The sequence below is a fragment of the Vicugna pacos genome, chromosome 7 (genome assembly GCF_048564905.1).
Source record: "Vicugna pacos chromosome 7, VicPac4, whole genome shotgun sequence".
Lineage (NCBI taxonomy): Eukaryota > Metazoa > Chordata > Mammalia > Artiodactyla > Camelidae > Vicugna > Vicugna pacos.
The window spans coordinates 42,819,698-42,838,994 of record NC_132993.1 but is presented as its reverse complement, the minus strand read 5'-3'; the positions used below and the strand labels follow the sequence as shown (position 1 = coordinate 42,838,994).

The following is a 19,297-nucleotide window of genomic DNA, read 5'->3' as shown; positions in this document are numbered from 1 at the left end:
GGACACTCCTAAAAGCCCCCGTCAACCCAGATGTAGACAACTGCGGGAGGAAAGTGCTGGAAACCCAAGAAAAATAGATGCAAAAGAATAATGACAAGAAAACAGAAATGACCAGGGGAAAAAGGATGTAAGAAAGGGATGAAGCCAGAGGTGGGAAACAAGAGACCGCTTCACCCTCTTTAGCCAGAGTAGAGGCTGTAGCTTCAATTCCCCCACCGCCTTTTTGGCTTTTTGGTCAGCTGCAGTCTGGGTCATTATTTTGCTCTCTCTTTTAACATAGCTGGTGGGCAAAACATCCTTTAAACAGTGTTTAGACCGTTGAGAGAGCACAGAGGACTGGCTCCATGAAGCACAGGAGGGTTGGGGGAGGCGCATCTGAGTGCAGGTGGGGTCCAAGGACAGAGTCTCTGCCCAGCCTTCTCCCCTTGGAATAAAGAAAGAAGGGGAAATCTCTGCAATGCAGAGCTGCCCCCTGGAAAAAAGAGCTTGTTGAACAATCCCCTGGGCTCTTGGCTTCCCGAGGTAACAATTTCGTTGCTTTCCTCCCCCACCCCACCCTCCCCCCAACTTCCACGCCTCCTGACTCAGAGGAATGCACGTGAGCACCCAGGACGCGGTCTGACCCGGGCAGCGCGTCAGGACGCCGGACGGGACTCATCTCCATCCCGGGGTTTCATTTTAAACAAAGCGCAGCTGGACTTGGATGATAAAAATTTAACAGTAGAAAGAATAGGTGAAACCTTGGGTCACTTACCTGTGACACATTTGTGTTTCACGCTTTGGTATCAGGAGCAGGTATAAAAAGTACTGAAATCAGTTTAAGTTCAGAGATATATCTAAGAAGGAGCAACATAGGGAGTGTTTCCGCCGCTACACGTTTTTCAAGCCTTTCTGAAGAAACAGTCAAATCTCCTGAGCTGTGAGTAAATCAGTATCTCATCAGACGCACCAGGCGTATTTTTGATTTTTATATTTCTATCTCACAGTTGGATTTTAAAGAGCTGCTGCTAACACCTCATGGAAATGTTGGCACATTTGTTTGTGAACTTGCCCTTGGGACCCACACTTGGATGTTGTGGGTGTTTCTCCCTGTTTTGTCCCTTTGAGTCTCCTTAAGGGAGAATGTAGTGTCCCCGGCTGCCCACGACACTGAGTCAGGCCCTCAGAGACTCGGGCTCGGTGCCGTCTACAGAGAGGACGCCGGGGCTGAAGCGGGTGGTTTGGTGAGAAAAATATCAAAGCCCCTTTCTCCTGCCACCTTTCCTGCTGCTGGGGCAGGGAGCAAGGACCTCCTCACCTGGACACTAAACACCCCACGACGATGTTTTCCAAAAGGGCTCTGTGAACGTCTGCGGGCTGTTAAGACTTCAAAGTGGTCTTCTGTGAGCCACTGCAGAGCCGACCGCTGGGGCAGGGGTTTGGCAAATAAACAGGGGACACAGTCATATTCTGACTGACTTGACGGGAATTTGAAGAACATCAAGGACATGGTTCTCCTACAAAAAAAAACCCTGCTGACCTACAGCTCCCATGTCAGCGAAGGGGAAAGCCCAGCAAACACCCAGGACCCTGCGTCGGCACTGACCTGAGGGCGGCCCGCGCCCAGGCCTGGGCGGGGACCACACGCCCCTCAGCACAGGAGAGGGAAGCCTCTCTCCCCAGACTACGCTCTCTTCAGAAGCAAGAAGCCTGGCACGGGACTTGCCATTTTCCACCCAGTTATGTGAAGTGAGGTGGTGCTGCTTTACCTTGTATCTCTTTTTACATCCAGGAACCGGGCAGGCGAAAGGCTTCTCTTCCCCTCCGTTCATGCACATGGAGCTGAGGATGGCTTCGGAGCTGATGGCGCTCTCTGTGGTCCAGGACTCATCGCTGTCCGACTCCTCGTAATCCACCTCCTCCTCGTCGTACTCACTGCCTGCGGGGCCAGAGGGGAGATGCAAGGAGGGTCAGGAGCAGCCACGGTCCCGTGTGTTCACTCGGGCAGGAAGGGAGCAACGGCCGTGATGGGACAGGCAGCTCCCATTGCCCTGGGCGGGGGCATTCCAGGCACCAAGGGGCACTGCAAGTGCCTGAGTCCTAGGGCGACCCTGGGGGGAAGGTTGTCTGCATCCCCACCTGAGAGACCAGGCAAAGGGCTTCCCAACAACTCATGGCTAGGAGTTAGCTGTGCAAGAACTTGAACTTGATTCTATGGCTGGCCCGTCTGTGGTTGCAAAGGTGCTGGGACTGCTCTGAGGCTAAAACCAGAAATAACCAACCACGACAGCCACCCCTGCTCAACACACACACACACACGCAAACACGCGCACACACACACATGCATGCTACGCCTGATATTCCAATGGACAGAACTCTGTTCCCTTAGTTTCATGCCTTGTTGGCATAGTAAATACAAAAATCTGTGGAAAGGGGTTACATTTTACACTTATTAGGTATTTACTTCCGTAGGAATTAATTTCAGATCTTTTTCTTTATAGGAAAAAGAGCTGGGAAGACCATGAAGAAACTGGGAACTAAAAGGGGGTTACTCCAAGCTAGGAGCAGGGGGGGACAGAAATGCCCAGAGCTCTGAGGGCACAATGTCATCACCAGAATGCAGGTTCAGAGGGATAAACTGGGAGTCTGGGATTGGCAGATACAAACTACTATGTACAGAATAAACAACAAAGTCCTACTGTATAGCACAGGGAACTATATTCAGTGGCTTGTAGTGACCTGTAACAAAAAATGTATGAAAAAGAATGCAGGTCCAGCATGAGAAAAACCTAGCAATCCCCTACCACACCTGTCCCCAGGGAACCATGCCTGCCTGTCAGCTGCGCACAGTCCCCCCCGGGAGGGGGGTGCCGAGCCGGCACAGCAGACAGTGCAGATGGAGGAGGGGACTCCCTTGCATCCTGAGGTTAAAAGCTCTGCTCAGAAGTGAATTAAAAATCAGCACGACGGGGATGGAGAACCGCTTCAACAAGCGTCCCTTTTTGCCTTTTTTTTTTTTTTAACGAGGTCCACAGCCACTTAGTTGGAGCTTTTGCACAATACAGCCCTGAAGGACATAATTCTACAGATCATAAACAGTGTAAAATAATATGTTGACAAGTCCTAATGCATTTACAAGCCCTGTGGAATAAATAGGAATTATAGCACAACATTAATAAGAATTATATGGTAGCAATTACGGTTGTGAAATTCATCCCCCAGGTGTGAGGCTAAATTGCACCAGAGGCCCCGCCTGGGTGCTCCATGGGCTCCCTCTGCTACATCAATTATTTCGACACCAAATATTGGCACTTTTATTGGGTTTCATTTTAATAGGCATTAATAAGATTGTTTGAAGAGCCAGTTGAGGAACAAGGACGCCAGGATCCGAGGCGAACACTTAAAAGGATCCCGGAAGGAAGGAGGGGACCTCAAGGTGAGTGAGGGCAGGTCAGATGCATCATCTCATTTAATCCTCTGGTGACCCTGTGAGGGGGGGACGGCTGTCACTTTCACACACATGAGGAAGTTGACAGGAGCTTATACATTCTCAACTAGCTATCAAGGGAGTCATTTGTTCCCATGTTACTTCCTGGCCTCCAATGCCAACAGGTAGGGTGTGTGTGTCTATGTTTTCTCTCAATCTTCTTCACGTTGCTAGTCCTGCCCACGTACCACTTAGAATTCAAAGCAGGCCGTTCTGAAGCCTGCTTGGAAACTTGGGCGGTGTAGAAAAAAAAAAACAATTTGACAAAAGGAGGCATCCAGTGAGTTTCAGTAAGCCCCACTGTGCTTGGCTGCAGCCCCCAGGAGTAAGAGACCCTGTCTGGAGGCTCGGGCACCACTCTGCTGCGTCCCTTAGTCCGTTGTGAGCAAATCTCGAAATCTGTTTTTAAGTAGGGCACTGGTGAGGACATTTTACTCTTAAACAAATGCCACATGCCGGTGTCCTTTAAATTGCTTGTTAGAATACTATAAATGCTATTTCGCAAAGCTCTTCCAGCAGGACTTCAGAAAGTGAGAATGACTAATTTACCCATCTAATTGGGCTAATTTGTTAACCTGAATACCAAGAATCACACAACATTTACAACTGCGGGGGACCTCTCAGACCAACCGAGGGCTTAATGAAGCCCAGCAGAAGATAAAACTTCAAAACGCCACGGGATCAAAAAGGGCCAGGCCTGGGGGCTGATGCTCTGGACACCGTCGCCTGGAGACCACGCAGCATCCAGTCCCAAAGGTGGGGAGCTGGGGGACCACATGATTGACTGTCCCTGTCAGGATGCCTTTGAGAGGGAAAGCAGTGCTGGGACAACAGGCGAACGTCGGCACTGTTCCAGGCTCACTGGGCCCCACGCCTCGTCCTCGGCACCCCACAAGGTCCCCCGGGCGCTCTATGAAACTGTCTCCCTTGGATAGGGATCAAGAAGGAACTGTTTCCACTCAGTTCCATCCTCTAACAAAGCAGAGCAGTGCGCATCCCTGGTTCACGTCTTGGCTGGACATTGTCAGCTGAGTGACTAAGCTACTTGGCCTCTACTTTCTTTTCTGTGAAATGGGGCAACATCTCTTCCTTGCAGTTTAAGGATTAGAATTAATTTCCATAGAGAACCTGGCACAGGAGGACCTACATATAGTAAGTGCTCAAAAAACAGAAGACAATATATCATTTTTAATAAAGAATACCACCTATAATAATACATGTAAAATAATACTGTTTTTAGAAAGACCTGTTGCGAAACAAAAAATGAGATAATTCTGATAGGTTTGGGAATCTCCACTAGGAAAAAATACAAGAGGGATTCTATTCTGTATTGAGAGGTGCTATGCTGGCTGTGGGCTGTTTGTGCAGACAGACTGACAGGGGTCAAGCTGGCAGCACAGGCTGGGAGCCTGTGTGAGCCCTGGTGCTGCCACCGACAAGCTGTGTGACCTCAGGCAAGTGATGTTACCTCTCTGAGCTTGAGATTCCTCATCTGTAAAATGGGCTAATACTACTAGACCTCTTAAGGTTGTTGTGAGGAGCAATTGAGTTCCTTTTCTAAAAGTATTTAGAACAATGGCATGTGGTAAGTGGTAGAGAAGTATTTGGTAAATAAATAGGCAAAAGGTCACACGACCAGTTTCCTTATTTCATCCACTGTTCCCTCATTCTCTCTTGAGGGCACTCCCTTTTTCAAAACAGAGGTGTGGAGTGGGGGGAGTCTACTGTTGCTTGTATTCGTGTACCTCCGATTCTACCCTGTCATCAAACAGGAGAAATGTCCCCAGCTGTGGGGCGGGTCCTGTCTCTCTGCCTCTGTCTGTCGTTCTGCTGCTCTGGGTCTCTTCTCAAACACCTCTGAACTCTAGGAAGAGGGGTCAAATGGGCCCCGTCACAGCCAGCTTTGAGGCCATTAGATTGAAATGAGCCTTTGGACTGTTCAGGGGAGGAGGAGGGAGCGCTAAGAGATAGATACACACGTTCATTCACCCCGACCTTGACCTGGAGTGAGCGGGTGATCTCTGCGGCCCCATGGGAGCCCCACCCTGTCAGCCTCCCACAGCAGGTGCCGGGCTCCAGCCAGGAGACAGAGGGAGGACCCGAGTCAAGCTTCTAGTTCTGAGCCCCCATCACCCAGGGTCCATAATTTCTGCATCATTTTCTAATTTTCAAAAATTGTAAAAAGTATTTCCTCTGTGTAAAAGAGGAACAAGGCCCCCAACACTCTGTGGTGGTAAATAACAGGGGCAGGGAGGCGGGAGGAGCGGACTTTGGAGAGTGTGGGTCACGGGAAGAATTTGCCGCCTGGGCCCAGAGTAGGTGTCTTCTCAGCAAGCTGGGCTGGGGAGCATGGGGTGGTGGAGTCAGAATTTTGCAACTAGAAGGAACACAGGAGCCACCAACCCCGCACTCAAGTCGCAGAAGTCAGAGGTGCTCAGCCTTCTAGCGGGGGCTTCCTTTCTCCAGGGCCACTGGGCTCAAGATTCTAACAGGAAAGTCATGCCATGCGAGTCCCCGTTCATTGTCACCTCTCCCTCCTCTCTTCCTTCCTACAAGTCAGCCCTCAGCCCTGGCACTGCCCACTGACAGAGACAAGCATGCAAACCCAGAACAGAAAAGCCTGCTGCACACAAACACCCACTCCGCACGTTGGGTGTCCTGAAGGGTCCTGAGGAAGCTTTCTCACAACTAGAAAAACTAATCGAAAAGCAGAAGAAAACCCCATGGACGTGGCTTCCTCAGAGCCACGGTGGCTGGTCTGCTGGCTTCCAGAAGTGCCACCCTTTCCTCTGGGGTTGAGCCGCCTGGGGAAGCAGACGTACAGGGAAACCAACTGCACAGACACTTCCCCCGTATTTTAAAACAAAGATTGACTGACTGGATCAGATTCCAATTGTGATGAAAACTGTTCTCTTAGAAGAGAGAACACCTTAAAGACCTGCATCTCAAAGGAAGCCCCCGGGTTGGTGGACACAAAGGACGGAAGGCGGGGATGCTGGGTCAACGCGCCATTGGGGATTTATATTGGGGATTTAGCCAAGCAATTATTTTCTTAGGATGGTTACTGTTTTTGCTGATGCTCTGGTTACAAAGTTCCATGGCTCTGAGGCTCTGCCCAATCCTAGTTCTTCTTAAGCCCTGTTATTTTTCATGCACTGAAGGGCAGAATGTGAAGATTTGAGGAATGCACAAAGCATGAGAGCCAAAAGGCCTGGTTTTTTGTTTGTTTTGTTTTGTTTTAATTTGGTGTTCTTTTGCTTTAAATCATTTGCTCCTTAAATTCTGTCACTTCTATACTTAAACTTACCTGTGGTTATTTTGATTTCTTTTTTTTGATAAAAATTGTAGCTGCCTAAGAACGGGCACATTTTGCTTTACACGTGCATTTCTGGACCCAGAGGGAGTCGGGAGACGCCAGGGTCATTTCTGTGGGGGGTGGCTCCTGTGAGCCTGGCGCAGGGAAAGGTGCTTTCTATGCCACCAACCTTTGTTTCCCCAGTTTAACAGTGGGGAAAGCTGGGGTTCAGGGGGTGAGGGACGTGCCCAGTGTCACCCGGCTAGAAACAGGCGGCCCAGACTGGTCCCCTAGGTCTTCGGTGTCAGAGCCCGTGCTCCTTTGACTGATTTTCCACATTGAGTACCTGCTGTGTGAGGGGGGGAAAGACGGGACACACAGCACAAAGGCCTGGAAGCGCTGGGGAGGAGGGAGAGGGCCACATCTCGGGTGGGGCCCAGGCTTCCAAAGAAAAGCCCCATGAGTTGGTTTTTCTCAGGCTCTTCTTAGTCTTAGGCATTATTTAACAATTTAAAAATGACTTTCCCCAACGTTAGAAAATCTACAAGAGGATGCACTTTCACTGTGCTTGGTCACCGGTGGGGACTGGCTGCCACTCATCTTCCTTGGGTTGACTTTTCCATGGTCTTCCTCTCCACCTGCACAAGGCCCATCGTAGGGGCCCGAGGCGGGCAGGACGGCGACTGAGAGAGGTGCCTCTGGGTGTCCCCAAGAGCTCATTCCAGCATTTCAGTTTGGGAAATGAGCAAAACCTGGGAGATAGGATTTCATAGGACAAGCCTCTTCTACAGGACTGCTGACAACTTGCTGCTGGTTGTCAGCCAAAGACGTAAACATCAGAGCTGGTTTCATGAATCTCATGGAAAGACAAGGGGGTCCGGAGCCCCTTACACACGTACGTCCATACCCAACCACCTGGGTGAGCCTGCCTCATGGCCCAGGAGCCCTGCTGAGGGTCTCTGCCATGCCGACTCTCACGCACAAGACCCATCGCAAACCTCGTCCCCTCCCCTCCAGCCTCTGTCCTCTGCTCACCTCTTTACTCTGTGAAGATGGCCCCGACCCATTTTAGCACCCGTGGTGTTCTCATTCTTTGTGTTCATAAACAGAGTGACACACAGATAGATAAAAAGTCAACCTTTTCCAGAAACCCAACATGCCACATTTTTCTTTTCATGCAGATCATTAATATTCATGCAAAAGTGGTAACTGCAGTGACAGCAAATTAAAACTCTCCTGGGTGTCAAATTCTGGCTAACACATTAGCAAAGAGTTGCCTTTCTGCCTCATAGACTTACCATTATAAATCGGCTTTTATAGGTCCTGACCCACTTGACATGCGCTGAAGCAACAACAGCTCAAATGAACCGGCAACATGTGACCAGGATGGGAGACACACTGACGGCCCTGGGACCAGGCGCCCAGTCTCAGAAATCCTTCACTCCCTTCTTCCTGGCCTCGGCTCACCCCTAGGGCATCGCTCTCCCCTGTCTCCTCCTTAACTAAGGAAGTGGTCCTGCTTCTCCAAATCAGAAGCACTGTCCCCCTCACAGGACTCAATACTTTCAAAGCCTATCAGAAGGCTCGCGGTCATTGTCTCTGGTAACGACCTACACTTAAGGAGCCAGCAGACACCTGTCCGCTGAACGAACAAACGAGGAAACACACGTCACAGACCCTAGTGGTGGGAGGGGCCCCAGGTTCCACAGCCTGCACTTGACCTCCTATAGTCAAACAAAGAAGAGTCAGCTCACTTGCCCGCTCAAAACCCTCCAGCGGCTTCCCACAGCGGGGAGCAGCCCCAGGCCTTGTGGTGACCCTGCTCCGTATCAGTCGCTTGGATCTTTCCTGTCTGAAGGGCTTTTTTTTTTTAAGGAAACTTAACAATTACTTACACAGTTGACTCTTGAACAACATGGGTTTTAACTGCAAGAATGGGTACACTTATATGCAGATTTTTAAAACAGTAAATACCACAGTACCACACAGTACTTGGCTACCTGAATCCATGGACGTGGAGGAAATGTGGGCACGGAGGGCCAGCTGTAAATCACCCTCTGAGTTTCGGCTGCACGGAGAGTTGGTGCCTCTCATCTACTTGTTGTTCAAGGGTCAACTGTATTTGGTTTAGTGCTAAATTTTTACACCTCTAAGTCTATTTGGCAAACATTTCTAAATATTCAGATACTGTCAAATAAATAAAAACATAATCTAAAAAATAGAATGCAGATTAAACATTTAAGTGTTGGTTACAAATATAGATTCTACAAGTTTCAACAAAATTATGCCCATTTACAATTTAAGTAGATAAGCTATAAAATATCTTAAAAACAGAGACAAATCATACAAACAATCACAGTGACCACAAAACCTACATTTCACCTATTACACAAGTTAGTCCCATAGATTTATTTTTTCATTATTTCCATCCTTAGCTTTGCCCTTCCTGGGGTTACAGGGATCTGGTGACCTAAGAGAAACAGGAGCTGATGTCGGCCAGCGGAAGGTGGGGGTCCTGAGTTACTGGCCAGCTGACCCTCGGTGAGAACCATCAGAGCAAGATGATTCAAGAGGGAGCCTGCATCTCCTGGGCTGGATGCCCGGGGTTTTGTTCAAGGCTTGCCTGTTCCACAACAGGATTTTTAAAGCCTGTGTCTTTGGTGCCCCTCGATGCCCTCAATAGAATCCCCAGTCCCATGGAGACTGTATCTCTCGGGGGACAAGGGATTCCCTCCTGGCCATGCAGGTCTCCCCCATCTTGCAACCCACTCCCACTCAGGGCCTCTTCCCACCTGTCTGGGACCAGGGTGTTGGCTCGTCTTTCCTACTGTCGCCCAGTTCCTACTTTCCCTGTGACTATGGGACTTGACCCACAATTCTCTGCCAATCTATGGAGAGAAAGAAAACCTGTATCAACAGACATCCTCTACTGTACAGAAGAGCACACCCCCCGCCCAGGCCAACCCTCCCAGTGCAGCAAGCTTCCGGAGCTGCAGACGCGTCCTGTTACTGTCACTGTCCTTGTACTACAGCTACTTCTGGGTACACTTTATGTTAACCTCCCCATGCTGAGTATCATTTTGGACTCACTGATTTTCACCAGTTCAATGAATTAATTACCAGTCACTCATACCAACTTGGCCAGCGGAAGCCCCCTTAGGTGGTTCTGCCCTTTCAGTATTTCTCCATTATCATTTTTTAATTAAAGAGTTCTTCTCTTTAATCAAATCTATCATCATACACAGTAAAGTCAGATCATTCTATGAGGCTGTGACGAAAAAGAGGCGCCCCCCCGCCCCTCCATTCCCCCATGGCATTTACCTGAGTCTGCTTCTCATTTCTAAATAACACGCCTCTATCGCTACTTTTTGATGTTCAGTTTTGGAAATCTGCTGACCTCCCATCGTGCAAGGCAAGAATTCTGGTCTTTTGCATATTTCCCAAGCCTCCTCCCCTTACCCTACTCCTCCTAACATTTGATTTCATTGTAATTCAGTGTGTGCATTCTTACGACTCCAGGCAATATAGTGAACTATGCTCACATGTTTGTTGTCCCTGGAGTTAATAAGCACCACTGCTGTGGCTGAAGTGGCTGTCATCACCTTTCTCATGTGCATCCCCCCATCACCGTCCTCACAGGGGTGGTGGACACTAATTTGGGGCTCAGCACATGCCAGGCACAGTTCTAAGCAATGAGCACCTATTAACTCACTTAAACCTCCCAACAGCCTTAGCAGGTGGTACATCCCTATGGTTTTCTTCATTTTGCATAAAACGGGCTCAGAGAGGCAGAGTGCCTTGCCTGAGGTCACAGAGCTCTGCCGAGTCATCGGAGGGACATAGCTGCAAAGACTTCTCCTTACGGCCGTGGGGTCACTACCAACATTCCCAACTTAATGCCAATGTTAGAAATCCATCCAAATGTTACTTGAAATAAGAGGTAAATGGGTTTCCTCTGCTACGTGGCGGCTTCCTGAGCCTATCGTTTTTCTCCTCTCTCTTTCCTGATGCTTGTTTGACTCTTTGTCCCCCACGCTGAGGTCAGGCCAGTGACACTGCTCTCCACGCTCTGAATTAGAGGCCCGGTGATTGTAAGAGGCTGAGGCTCTTTAGGGTCTTTTCTGGTGCTTCCCTCTCCTTGGACACTTCTCTGGTGGTTCCTCCTCAGCATCCAGGTCTCAGCTAGGAGGGCACCTCATCTGAGAGGCGGGGGCGCTGGCCTGCCCTGCTCACCCCCAGATTTAAGTGGTCTGTCCGTCTCCAGGCACAATCTCCTCCCCTGGATGGGTAACTTTCTCAAGCACATTTCACTTGCTAAATGGTCTTGTTTTTGTCTTTATCTTTCATCCCCACTGGAACGTAAGCTCCACATCACTGAATTCCTGGCGTCCTTGAGAGTACCTGGCACATACAAGTCACTCAGTATGTAACCGCTGAACAAACAAATGAAAGGCAAGGACAACACAGGCCTCCTGACCCCCAGGCCACTGCTCTCCAACCATGTGACGTTGTTACCTGTGGACACTGCGAGTGCTGCAGGCATGGTGAAGATGCACACGCAGCTAATCCCTGAGATTCAGGGTCTGCCACTTAATGGCAAATGAGATGCAGAAGTGCAATTCCCTGTCACCTTCCTCTGTGTTGATTTTGACAAAGAAGTGAAAACCACGAGCTGATGACGTGGTCCCAGGCGGTCGCACTTCCTGCTGGTACACTCACAAGGGGAGAGCCAAAAGCTACGGAGGCTGCCACCTCCCAAAGCAGCCAGGTCTGTAGGCAAAGCAGGGATTCAGTGGGGACAGCAAAGCCCTGACTGTCACTGTCACTGAAGGTAAGCTGTGTACGGAGGCTGTGACCCTCCTCCTGGCTCCTCCTTCCTGTCTCTCTAACTCCGCGGCCCATGATTTAAGGTCAAGATCAACGAAAGGCTATGGGGGGTGGGGGGTATAGCTCAGTGGTAGAGCTCGTTCGTGCTTAGCGTGCACGAGGTCCTGGGTCGAATCCCCAGGACCTCCATTAATGAAATAATTAAATAAACCTAATTAAACACCTCCCTCCCCCAAACCACTCCCAGCAAAAAAAGATTGAAGAGAAAAAAGATGAAGGCTATGGAAATCAGCATCTCCTAAAAACTGAGCATTCAGATTTTAAAACAATCCTGCAGAGCAAGGGTAAGAAACTGTGAACTTGAATGGGCACATTCTCAGAAAAAGATGAAAAGAAATAAACACTGAGGAAAAACTAGCCTCTGTCTCATTAACCCTTTGTTACGGTGCCTCTTCATCCTTTTCTTCTCTCCTTGAGATGTCCCAGAAGCCCTCTGTGCTCGTCTCTCATCTGCTCAGTTTGGAGTCAAATCCCAAGGCTTATTCCTAACTGTGAGTTTTGGTCCCTCATTTCTCAGCTCTCCATCCTGGTGGGAGGAGAAAGAAACTGCCCCCAAAGCACAAGAAAACAGTGTCTTCTTTACTGTTCCCATATCTTGGCTATTTTTCAGGGAAAAAATGAGCAATAAGAAATGAAGACGTGCCTTCAGTACCGCAAGGATTTCGGCGGCACTGCATTCCCCGTTTCTCCTCCCTCCTCATCAGTTCTGCTATTTTACCTTCAGGGGAGATCAAAAGCCTCCTCTCCCCTGAGCCTTCCCGCTGCTGCTCAGGATTCACGGAGATTGAACATAAAGGTTTCCTGTGACAACAGGCAACTCTTAAGACCTACTTCCAATGCAGAGTTCTAGTGTTTTCACATTGTACACTGTGACTCATAAGTGCATCGTGAAATCAATTTCGTGGGGTACCACCAGCATTAAAAAAATAAAAGGACGGAATGGAATAGAAAGCATTGGAGTATAAGATGTATTTGTAAGACTTGTTTCAGGTGTGTGTCTCAATGTAACAATCACTCTATGTGTCACAGAAAGAAAGCATAAAGCCATTCTTTTGACCATCAGAATCTCATTTATAAAACTTCTTTGTAAAAGAACCAACATTTCATCTAGAGGGGGAAAAAAACTGCACCAATTTTAGCTGACGTTTAAATACGGTGTAAAACAGGCTAAATAAAAATACAAGAGAAAGGTTGTTTTGGTGACTGTCAATAAGGCATTGTGTTAGCTGGCAGGAACCTACAGTCTAACCGCCGGAGGCGACCTGTCCACCACTAGACCTCAGGGGCACATACAGGGGTCACTGTGAGAGTGACAGGAACGCACAATGGAGAGCAAGTGAGAAGGCAGTTCACCGATTCAGGTGTCCTTTTGGACTGTGACACTTCACGTTTCTTTTGAGGTTTCACTGAAAGCCAGTCTTTCCGGAGTGGGTGAAATCAGGTCCTAAGAAATGGCCTCAAGTCATGCAGGGCCCCTCTGCTGAATTAGGAAGGGTCCTGCAGGATACCCTGGAGTGTCATCAGGTTGCTGAATAGAATGGTTTCTCAGTTTTGAATCTTGCAGCTGAGCGAGCTGCAGGAGGGCCGGCCAGCAAGCAGGTGCCCTCGAGTGGTGAGTGGCCGGACCCAGAAACTCACAGCTGCTGGCGCTGGGAAGGAGCTGCAGGTAAGCCCCGGAAGGGGAGGCCTGGGTGTGTCCCAGGGCGGCTGCAGATTCGCCCTGCCCATCACCCTCTTGTGTCCCCTGGGAGATCGCAGTCAGAGGGCGAGTTCCTCAGGGCTGGGCTGTTCTAACTCCCTGAGGATCCCAGGACCTGGCACAGCACCTGGACGAGCAGGGCTCAGCCTGTCTTTGTGAGATGAAGGGAGGCAGAGGCCCTGTGCACCAGAACGGGACCACATGACACAATGCACACAGGTATCTGTATGTAACACACACATTTTGTGCTTCGTAATTATGCTTATCTACTATGCAATATAATCTGTGTATGATTAAGGAAAGGAGCACTGACGGCGCCACTAGGGATCACAGTCTGCGGGATGTACGCACACAGCAGCTCCACCCTCCCATGAACCCTGATCAGCACAACTGCAGAAACCCGCCCACCCCCACCCCCAGTCTGGAGGCGTGTAAGGCAGGTAATTCAGGGACTTGGGAGCAGGCGCCCGCATTAGGGTTCTGGCTCTGCTGTTACCATCCAGCGCTCAGACCCGTGATTCCACCTCTTTACACCTCCATTTCTTTATCTGTAAGGTGGAAAAACACTAGAGCCAACTTCACAGGGCTACGGTGAAGACTGTACGATTTAATACGTATAAGCAGGCTAGATTAATTTCTGTCACACAGTTGTGTGCTATGTTAGCTCTGGATGGTGTTATTACTCGATTCAATAAATAAAAATTGTCTAGACTTGAAAGCAGTGACCAGGTATAGACAAAGCCTAACAAGAAATTGTCTGGTTAGAATCATCTGTCCAAAATGCGTGGATGAAAACGCCTAAGACGCAGTTTGTATTTCTAATACAACAGAGGAGGGCACTGACGTCTAATGCTGTCAGAACTAAACAAAACGCCGATTAAGGATTACATGGCTAGACTTAGTTTTCATTAATTCATCCACAATACTGGCGACCTGGGGGTGAAAGACACGCAGTCTCTCTGCCCTTGAGGTACGCGGTGAGGACGAGGAGGACCCCAGACAGCTCATTGTTACACGGTGGGTTCCTCCACCGGAGGGGCAACCTGCTTCTGATAATGTGGAATCTGGAAACAATGGGAGCAGAGGACTGTCTTTTTTTTTTCTGAAACAAGTGCAGCACTGAGGCACTTGCCAGGGCTGGCTATCGGGACGGTGCGTTCCTCTCTAACTATAAACTGAATGTGCTATATTTACAGACAGGGTGGATATTTTTATGTCAAAGGGGAGGGCTGGGAAGAGGAGGATGATGGATATCAAGAAAAATGATGCAGTAATCAAGATAAGAAATAATCAAGGTCTGCCAGCAAAAAGCAGTTCCCACTGCATCAGGGACCCAGACCCAGCACAGGACCTGCAAATGCGCCACCACAGGAAATACGTTGCTTCTCTGGGGAATAATGTCGTGAGAGTCACTGAAAGTTCACAGAAATCTCGGGGCTCTCCCATAAAAGCTTTGTTTCACACTTCGTCCCATGTGGAAACTACAGCCTGGGCCACGTGAAAAACGAGTTTTATGAGAGTACTTCTGATTTTTAAGAAGGCTATTTGGCTTCGTAACAGGGCAGCTTCCTGAAAGCCCCGTAACGTCATTTTTACATATTGCACATAGCAGGCTGCCTTCACAATCATCAGGGCTGCGTTTAAATCTGGTGAAACGTTACTCGAGTGACAAACCTTGACAAAAGGGATTGGGAGAAACTGTAGGGGCAGGAATTTCCCAGTCCATGAGACTGTGTTAAGCACGCTATAAAAATGAGCCTGACTTTCCATGCCCAGGCTCGATGGTGAAGGCTCCATTGAGAAGTACCAACATGGCTTTCCCTGCTCATAGCACTATTCACCCCCTGCACGCTTACTTGCCAAGCTTCTTCTGTGCCCTGGTGTCGTGGCATGCCTCGGAAGTCCAAGGGCTTCCTGTGACCACCCAGTGACCCTGACGATGCTTTCCCTTCCACTTCCTTGGCAGTATCTCACACGGCCGTGAGCACACACTCTGAAGCCCGCAGCCCATGTCCCAACGCTGCCTCCTTCACTGACTGGCTTGGTGACTCTCTTTCCCAAAGAGCCCACATCAGAGAATTCACCGAGTCAATACATATCCAAGTGCTCAAACCCGTATCTGCCACTTGGCATTCTCTGTTATTAGTTAGTATTTTCATTGGCTAAGCAGACATATGTGATTTCACAAACTTAAGAGCCAACCAGGTTGATGGATGTTGCTCAGTGGCATTTTTTAAGATCTAGGGACAGTGTCAGAACCCCAGGAGCAGCAGAGGCCCACAAAGTTGCCCAGTTTCCCCTGCCCATTGATACTCCCAGGGCCAGTGATACTCCCTGGGGTTACTGGTCCTCAGGCTCAGCTCCCATGTTCAGCACTGGGCTGGTTCCTGCTCTCCTATCTCTCCCTCTTGGCTTGTCCTGGCCTGCCTATGTTTCACCTAAGCGGGAGCTTGCTTTAATTCTGCCACGTGGCCACACCTCCACATTTACCTGTCCCATGTGCTGTTCTTGGTCAACCTCCCTGGGTTATCTTGCCTTGCACAAGATTGTGGGGTTCCTTGCTCTGGCCTGGCCAGCAGGCTCCCTCAACTCCCCTGCCCTAGCCCATCCTGGTATATGTTCTGTGACAAAGACATGAGGCGACTTCCTCGGAAGACTGGCTTCCTTTCGGTTAGACACAGTTAACTTCAAAAGTGGCTTTGCGCTTTCCCCGCTGCTGTGACTTGATAAGCATTAACTGTGGCCACAAGAGGCTGCCTAGTGATAAAAGTATGGCTCCTGGATTCAGGTGCCAAAATTCAAATCCTGTTTGTGGGATCCTAGGGGATGTACCCATCTCCTTCGAGCCCCGTTACCCCACCTGAACAAAGAGACCTGCAACAGGATCTACCTGACAGCCGTGATGAGGACTGAGCTGGAACATGGAAAGGGCTTTTCAGGGCGCCCAGCAGAGAGTGAACTCAGCACAGACCCTGGTCACACGACAGCACAACCACTTCCTTCCTTGTCCAAAGTAGAGGTGGGCTCTTTCCTTTCCTCCATCCTTGCTCCTCTTCGGGCAACTTGAGAGTTCCCTGGACAGATGCAATGTTAGATGGAAATCCTGCATGTGCAGCCACCTCCTTTCAGTGTGTTTACAGTATGTCATGCCTAACAGAACGATGCCATATAAATGCCACATGGTGATAAACAAGATGTTTTCCCATGGCTTAGTAACAAGACTAAGGGTTTATTATTAGATGTTTATTGAAGGCTGAAAACAGGAACAGTCCTGGCGTAATAAACCACGCCTATTGGTCCCCAGACGGGCTGCAACAGAAATAACAAAAGACCCGTTCACTTGGCCCAAACCCTCACACGGAAATGTGATGGGTCATCTATTTACAGATCAGACTCCAGTATCATCAGGTGCTTGAATTCTGTTCTCTCTGCACTGCCCATGGCCAGTCTGGATGGGAATGTTTATTATAATGGAGGAGGACGGACCAGAGGTGTCTGAGACTTTAGACAGCTGTGTCTTGAAGGCACTGACCCGGACACGCGAACACGGTGACATCAACCTTTGTCCCGTGTCTTCCGCCCTCCTCCCTGGTGTTTCCAAGATGGATTATCAAACTTCAGCAGGGGATTCCTATTTGGGTCGCTTCCTTGTGTGGTAATCGCACGGAGTGGGGTGCCAAGGGACTGCTTCTGGCCTGTCTTCCAGAATGATCCCAGGACAGGGCAGGCCAGAAGATGCCCTACCCACCATTTTCAATGTGCAGTAGGAAGAAGGTTTTGTCCATAAGAAACAAAAAGAGAAACACACTGACATAAGACACCATCTCACCACCCTTTTGCCATTTTCTTCACGTGTATAGTTCCGAAACGGTATTTCTATACCAAGATCTGATCCTCTATGCAAAGTAAAGGAAGAATTTATTTTGAATTTCTGCATCTCGTATTCCGAGACCCTCCACCAGCTGGGCCTGCCTCTGCAGCCTCACTTAAGAAGCGCCCTGCTGGCTCTTCCCTCGGGAACTTACAGGAGGAGGGCTCCTCATGGCTCCACTCCTCGCATCTCCCTCGGCTCCTGCCCTTCTACCTCCGCTCCAGTCTCCACCTGCCCCTTTCATGGACATTTTCCAGGTCTAGGTTCCAAGAGAGCTTGGACTCTGTTTTGTGCTTCTCTCCCACACCTACAAGTTCTGAGGGCACCGTCCGCACATACTTTCCAACTGATGTAAAAACACCCAAGCTTGACCTTTATACGATGTCATCACTGGGTCCTAAGATGACAGCATTTCAAGGCTAGAAAGGACCTCAGGTCTTTTGTGCCAACCTCTCTTGTTATATAGAGGACAATACTGAGGACTAGGGAGGTGACCTACCCTGGTCACGCATTCAGCAAAGGTCCAGGCAGGGGCAGAAGTCAGCACCCAGGTCCTGGACACCTTCCCCCAGCTACTGTCCTGTCAGTGGCTTGCCCAGGTCAAATAAATGAGGAACCCAGCATTTGCAAGCCAGAGGACATGTGCATTACGTTGTCTAAAACTAGTTCTCAGGAGTTTGCTCAGTGGACACACACTGTCCTCCAAGGTTGTGTTTATCTACATATGCTGCCTGTTTACTTTCTGGAATGTAAGGTTGAAAGAGTAAGTTTTCAGGTAGTTAGCGATGCTTCCTTAGTAGTTTTAACTGAGTCCACTTGCCCCCCAGCCACGATCTGTATACATAGATGCACCTTCATGAACATTCAAGGAGTAAGAGGCTTAAACTCTACTCTCAAATGGTCACTCTAATGTCAAGGTAGAAGTTGGGTCCCAAGGGAAAGATGAAGGTGAGAATTTTCAATTCTGAGTCTTCATGCCACTGAGTAACTTTACTGCCCCGTCCTCCTCCTCCATTATGGTCTGGAGTTTGATTTGTGGCCAGCACTAAATCCAGATGGTCCATTTTTCAAATCCATCATGGCCCAGAGGCATAAAGGTCGACCTTGGGGAGGCAGTCAGTTCTGCGTGCCAAGGGCAGTGACGTTTGTAATGAGATTATTACAACCCTTAGCCAACCTCCCATTTTTCAGCTCAGGTCTACTAACTACTTCCCTCGCTTTTGTTTTGCTCTGTAAGGAGAATGCTCCTTTTTATCCAAAGACAAACCAACGACCCTTTGCAAGTCCCATAAGCCATATGTCAGCCACAGATTTCCTAATGGGATAATCCATGTGTCACAGACTATAAAGGAAGTATTTTCCAGTTGCCTAAATGAGGATTAATGGACAGGTATTCAGCGAACCTTTGGGAAGACACAAGAAAACCTCCAGAATGGGCCATGTCATCAGAGCCCAAACAACCTGCACAGTATGCATTTGTAAATGGCCCTTTCAAACTACTTCCAAGGCATAATCTTCAAGTTTTGGCATCCAAGAGAAACGAATGGCTATATTTTTTCTAAAAGGGCAAAGTTCAGAAAGCCCAACCCCAAATGTAAATGACATGATGGTGCCAATCTTTGGGGGATGGATTCTAGAATGAGAAGAGCGTGGAGCTGTGGTTCTGCCTCAGCCGATCATGGAATGGGAACTGGTCAAGCACACGCACACATGGAGGACCGAAGGTGGGGGAGCTGTCGCCTGTGCTCTGTGCAGCTGGACGCCCTTGCACACTTCTGAGGTGCTAAAGCAAAGGGCTGCAATGTCACCGTATCAGGTGCTGCTCAGGCTTATAGCCGCCGAGTGTTCCCAGTCTCTGGAAGTCATTCTGCACTCCTACAAAAATGCTTCTCCCCTCCCCAAACAACTCCGTTCTCCACAGAAAAAGGCCTTTCAATAACGAGCAGCCGTCTGTTCCACAGAGCACAGGAAAAACATGATAAACCAAGTCACACAGCCTTGGCTGTAAACATATTCTTATACAAGATTTCTACAACTCTGGATAAAGAAAACACAAGCCATTAACCCACTTGCAGAACC

The 19,297-nt window shown here is 49.1% G+C and overlaps 1 protein-coding gene across 17 annotated transcripts in view; it reads right to left on the bottom strand.

Moving 5' to 3' along the window:
* Positions 1 to 19,297, bottom strand: part of JAZF1 (JAZF zinc finger 1) — a 461,275-nt gene that overhangs the window by 7,446 nt on the left and 434,532 nt on the right. For 15 of the 17 annotated variants that reach the window (XM_072964775.1, XM_072964778.1, XM_072964777.1 and 12 more), the window contains one exon: positions 1,749 to 1,918. In XM_072964775.1, the coding sequence (XP_072820876.1) occupies positions 1,749 to 1,918 (170 nt within the window). Of the gene's footprint in view, positions 1 to 1,297; positions 1,497 to 1,748; positions 1,919 to 19,297 lie in introns of all 17 variants that reach the window. The other 2 variants (XR_012074390.1, XR_012074391.1) reach the window with 1 other exon arrangement.